General features: G+C 38.4%; 1 protein-coding gene across 1 annotated transcript; it reads left to right on the forward strand.

Annotated features, from left to right (window-relative positions):
- Positions 1–4,283: 4,283 nt before the first annotated feature.
- Positions 4,284–5,177, forward strand: LOC131843987 (uncharacterized). Its single transcript, XM_059192776.1, has one exon. The coding sequence runs from the start codon at positions 4,284–4,286 to the stop codon at positions 5,175–5,177; it is 894 nt and encodes a 297-aa protein (XP_059048759.1).
- Positions 5,178–5,964: the final 787 nt, after the last annotated feature.

Here is a 5,964-nt window from a genome sequence, read left to right on the forward strand (position 1 = left end):
AGTATTTGCTTTGGAAAGGTTCCATCAATATGTGTATGGTAGGAAGGATGTTACGGTCGAAACAGATCACAAGCCATTGGAGACACTATTTAATAAATCCTTAAATTCGGTTCCCGCGCGATTACAACGTATGATGATGCGCATTCAGTGTTATGATTTTACAGTCACATATAAACCGGGAAAGTACATGTATGTTGCTGATGCTTTATCGAGAGCCCCAATACCAGAATTATTACAGGAAAATATAAATGAGGAAATTGCAGAGCAATCGCGTTTTCTTATAGAAAATGTAAGGTTTAGTGATAATAAAATAAGTTTAATAAGGGAGGCAGTAAAGAAAGATCAAGAATGTCAAGTAATAATTGAATACATAAAGAAAGGTTGGCCGGATAATAAATATTTAGTAGATGAAAGAGTGAGAGGACAGTGGTCTTACAGGAAAACCCTGGAATTTATAAATGGTATAATATTCAAAAATAATTTGGTTTATGTTCCATTACAGTTGAGATCGGAAATGCTAAAAATATTACATGACGGGCATTTAGGCATAGATAAATGTAAACGACATGCACGCGAGGTTATGTTTTGGCCAGGGATGTCAAGGGACGTGGAACAGGTTGTACGTCACTGCCGCACCTGTGCTTTGCGGGCAGCGCGTCCCACACGTGAACCTCTATTGTCTCATACAGTTCCGTATTTACCATGGTCGAAAGTAGGTTCGGATATATTTGAATACATCAAAAAATATTTTTTAATATTAGTTGACTATTTTTCAAATTTCATTGAAGTATCCCCTTTAAAAAATATAAATAGTAAGTCTGTTATTCTGGTCTTGAAAGATCAATTTGCAAGACATGGCATCCCGAGTGAGTTGATTACTGACAATGGGCCGGCGGCATATGCATCCAAAGAATTTAATGAATTTTGCAAGAAATGGGAATTTAGTCACATTACAACGTCACCGAATTATCCCCAATCCAACGGTCAAAGTGAAAAGAGTGTACGGACTATCAAGGACATTCTTATTAAGTGCCTAATTTCTGGTTCAGATTTTTATCTAGGATTGCTAAACTTTAGAGCCACACCAAGGGACGGTATTAGCTCGCCAGCAGAGCTGTTGATGGGACGAAGGCTCAATACTAAGTTACCGGTGCATGAAAGCAAGTTACAACCATATCGCGACAACACTCGAGATTATAAGACTATAATTCGTAAACAATCGCTTAGCAAAAAATATTACGATCAACGGTCAACGGCGTTAACAGAATTGAAACCGGGTCAATCGGTAGCATGGCAGATACTAGTGGTAGAAAATGCGTACGGGTGAAAGGACGAGCCCCACAACCTCGTTCATACTTTGTAACCGACTCCACAGGACGACGGTACAGACGCAATAGACGTCAACTGATTAAAGTCAAGTCTAAAATAAAATCACAGAGTTCGCCCCAGGACGAGGGACAGGATACCCAGGATATTGACCATTGGTCCAGTGCAGAAAGTGGTGGCGATAATGATGGAAATGTGAAACACTCTCCCACCATATCCAATGCACAAAAGCCCACAAAACGGACACGCAGACTGGCTGCTGCAGCAGCTCGCCTTAATATAGCGAAATTGTATCAAAATTAACTTATTTAATGCCTAATGATATTATAATTATATTCATGTGATTGTTTTAATATTTTACAACAGTACGCATGTAAATAGTTTATACATACGTCATATTATTTTAATTAATAATGCATGTTATGTATTTTCTTATTTTAATTATATTGTAATGAAATGTAGAATGATCTAATTTTAACCTACAGTTATGTATTATTTTTAATTCTTTAGCAGTAATTTTACTTTTAATTCTTCAGCACAGATTTTCTTTTAATTTATTCGTTAGTAGAATGTAATAATAATAATAATAATAATAATAATAATAATAATCTTAGGACAATTCACACAGCGCCATCTAGACCCAAGTTAAGCTAGCTAAAGCTTGTGTTATGGGTACTAGATAACTGATACAAATACATAGATATTTTTTTTTTGTAAATACATACATATTATATATAGAAAACACCCAGACCGATACAAACAATCATACTCATGAATACAAATGTTTGTGCCGTGCGAGGAATCGAACCCGCGACCATCGGTCGTAAAGCGGTGTACTAGACCGCTGGACCGCTGACTATGAGCAAGGGAAACGCCGATGGAGATTTGCTCGATTTCCTTCTGGCCAAATTGAGCGGAGAATTGCCCACCCCAGAATACGCAGGGCAGCCTGAGTGTGATATCTCAGGGGTTGATTCTCCAGTAAGATAGATAGATAGATAATAGTTTTTATTTGTATCTTAGTACACACATACAGGCTTAATTACAACATCAAATGACAAGTACCTACAATATAACAGTTCAATAAAGGGTAAACCTGCATGTGTGTGCTACAGCAATACAAAATTGGTACATAGCTCAGTGTGGAGAATCACTCAAAGAGCAAAACACTGATTTTCAGCTATGTCCTCGAGGTTGAATAATGTACCTTGTATATTTTTTTAATAAACTAAAATGAACTAAACGAAATAATGTGAAATAAATAAGTAATAAAAGAACTTGGAAAGTACGAATTACAGTTAGAGTACCAGAACTTTATAAATACCGAGATACCACAATTTAATTTGATATATATGAATACTATGAACAGGAATATAATAAATGTGTAAAAAAAATAATAATTATAGCCATGAAGGAGTGAAAAATGTCTTAATGGAAAGGAAATCAATTAGAATATTACTGCGCTCTGTCACCAGAACAACTTAGTTTTTGTAACATGGTTACTGGTACCACCCTGGGGTAAAAATCTCTTATAATCCGCTGCCATGGTATGTAAGAAAGGGGTGGGTAGGGGAAGGAAGTAGGAAAGGGATAGGGGGAGGGGGAGGGGCATCCGAAACAGCTCACCATGCGAAACGCGATATCGCTTAACGCCGGTTTTCTGCCGAGGTGTGGTATTTCCCGGTTCGAGCGGCCCAATCGAGCTGAACAACCACGTGTGGTCGTACAGCTTGCTCTACCACTTTGAACATATGGTTTGACGCAACTGGTATCCTCGCCTACGCGAATTCCTGATGTTGACTATATACCTTCACTGTTGGACCTTCTGCTGACTTCTCATCCAGACGGATATCAGATCTCTGTGGGAGCCCCACTGGGATCCTCTGATCATTGTCTGATACGGAGCGAAGTGCTCTCACGCGTCCTTCTTTGCCGCGATCTACTGGTCGACGTCGTGTTTGGCATTTTAAGTCGGCAGATTGGTATGAGATGCGAAGTTTTTTTGCATCTTACCCATGGGGGCGAGTTTGCTTCGCACTGCACGATCCTGATACAATAGCTGAATCTGTCACCAATGTAGTACTTCAGGGAATGGAGATGTTTATTCCAAATTCCCTGGTACCTGTCGGTGGTAGATCTCAGTCCTGGTATGGCGGATCCTGTAGATCGGCGTCTCGCCATAAGCAGGAATGCTTCCGTGCCTGGATTGCAGCTGTGAAGTCGAATGATCCAGATACCAGTGCCCATAAAAGGAAATATAAATCCGCTTCCAGGTCCTTCAAAAGAGTTATAGCCACAGCAAAGTCGGAGCACATCAGCAGAATTGGTAGGAGACTGAACAGTCTTCCATCTGGATTCCGGGCTTTTTGGTCTCTTGCCAAGGCTGCTCAGGGAAATTTCTGTCAGCCATCTTTTCCACCACTGCGCAGAGAGGATAACTCTGTGGCACACATACACTTATTTATTGTATTTATATATTGTATGTTTCAACATCCACACTATACAGTTACACACAACATTATAATTAATTGTATTTATTTTATAGCGATATATTCCATACTCAAACACACTACACACATTACCTGCCGCAACCGGTTAAATACCGTTAGCCGTGTCCGTAAGCAATCATGCGTAGCCGCCGGCCGCTGCGCTCCGGCTGCATAGCTGTGAGCACCGCAGTCATCGTGCATTCGTTAACTAGCTAACCCGCGCTCGCGCTTATAATTTTCTAGTGCTTAGCTTACGCCTAATTATTCTTTCTTTGTAGTGTCTATCTTTGTGTTTTCTATACCTTATTTATAAACTGTATTATGCTTGTCTAAACTGTCGCTTTCCCTTGTAAAATATTCTTACAATATACGTTGAAGATAGTGAGTGACTTTTATTTAAATAAAGGAACATTATCGCTATATTGGTGACCCCGTACATTGAACATTAAGTCGCAGAAAAAAATCAAGATGCAACGTGCCGGTGCCACGCCCAGTTCGCCCGCGGAGAATATTCTACTGCAACCGCCTATTTTTTCTACGCCACCGCCACAATCGACTTTAATCTCACAAAATGAAAATGGCGAATTATGTCGAGTGGGATTAAAACCAACTCCGTTTTGGCCTGATCGTCCAGCGCTTTGGTTTGCACACCTGGAAGGACAATTTTTACTGGCACGTATTAATTGTAATAGCACAAAATTCTACCATGTTTGTGGGCAATTGGACCGACAGCACATAATAGAAGTGGAAGATATTATTGAGAACCCACCCAAAGAAAATATGTATGCTACACTAAAGGCGGAATTAATACGTAGACTTTCAGCCACTCAGGAGCAAAACGTGAAGCAATTACTTGAGTTTGAAGAATTAGGTAGTCGTAAACCTTCTCAATTCTTACGACACTTAAGACATCTAGCGGGACCCAAAATACCGGATGATTTTATTAGAACCATATGGTCAAGCAGACTCCCGCAGAACATACAGCCGATAATAGCTTCACATCAAGATATGCCTATTCAAAAATTAGCAGAATTAGCGGACAAAATTCAAGCTATAGCTTCACCGTCTGTGACAAACGTGGCAGAGATCCATTCAGAACCCACGAGCTTCGCACACCAGCAACCGAGCCCATTAGAAAGTATGTCAGTACAAATAGCAGAACTTAGCAGGCAAGTCGCAAAACTTACAATGCACGCGTCAAGACGAACAGGTTATGGAGGCAGAAGTACAACACGCTCCCGCTCCAGATCAAAACCCAGGAATAATGGTATGTGTTATTATCACAATAAATTTGGTGTAAAGGCGAAACGTTGTACCACGCCTTGTTCGTTTAAGGCGGAAAACTACACAGGCAGCCATTAGTGGCGGTGTTGTGAAGTCAAAGCGCCTACTTATTTTATTTACGCAAATATTACACTTTTGTTATCTGTGCTCATACAGTTTTGTAGTTTTTATTAAGTTAAAAATATAGAAGTCGTACAAGTTACTCTGCGTCTTTAATTTCATTATTCCCGAAAATCCGCTGTGATTACTCCAGAACATGGTCCTATATCGAAGCCGGATGTGAATTAAATGCGGATCAGTTATTATTTTGTGGAATTAAATCGAAATACAAGAAATAAAAGAGAAATTAATTGGATGCAAGTTGACCGGCAGAACTACCTACCATTGGATGTGAATCGAGTGTAATTTATAGTGGTGTTAAGTATAAATTACTATATAATAAACTTATCCCAACACTCTACAGGTAATATTATAAGTAAATCAAAAACTTTATTAAGGTTAGTAAACGATAATTACGTTATTTATCTGTATCACATTATTTTAACTTCATTGGTTTCCTACCTACTGCATTGTGAATAATATTAGTACTTTTTCATAATTTGCTAAAATTAACTACAAATCTACTTAATTAAGTATAGTAAGCACTAATGCTACATTGTTTGAGTTAATTATCAAAATATATGCCTTATAATTGCAAATTTCAATAGTTATTCACGTCAGTTGTATGTAAGTAAAGTAGGTATAACTAATTCTTTTGTGTTAAATGTTACTTTGGTGTTTGGTGTTTAATTTTATTGTCAGGTTCTATATTATATTACAATTTAGGTACTTAAGGAATCTGTACATTTATGTTAAACAAATAATT

This window comes from Achroia grisella, unplaced genomic scaffold (assembly GCF_030625045.1).
Source record: "Achroia grisella isolate CSIRO2021 unplaced genomic scaffold, CSIRO_AGI_Agris_v1 utg35980, whole genome shotgun sequence".
Lineage (NCBI taxonomy): Eukaryota > Metazoa > Arthropoda > Insecta > Lepidoptera > Pyralidae > Achroia > Achroia grisella.

Bases quoted from the DNA above. Each gene is read 5' to 3' on its own strand.
- LOC131843987 (XM_059192776.1), top strand. From the start codon at position 4,284: ATGCAACGTGCCGGTGCCACGCCCAGTTCGCCCGCGGAGAATATTCTA.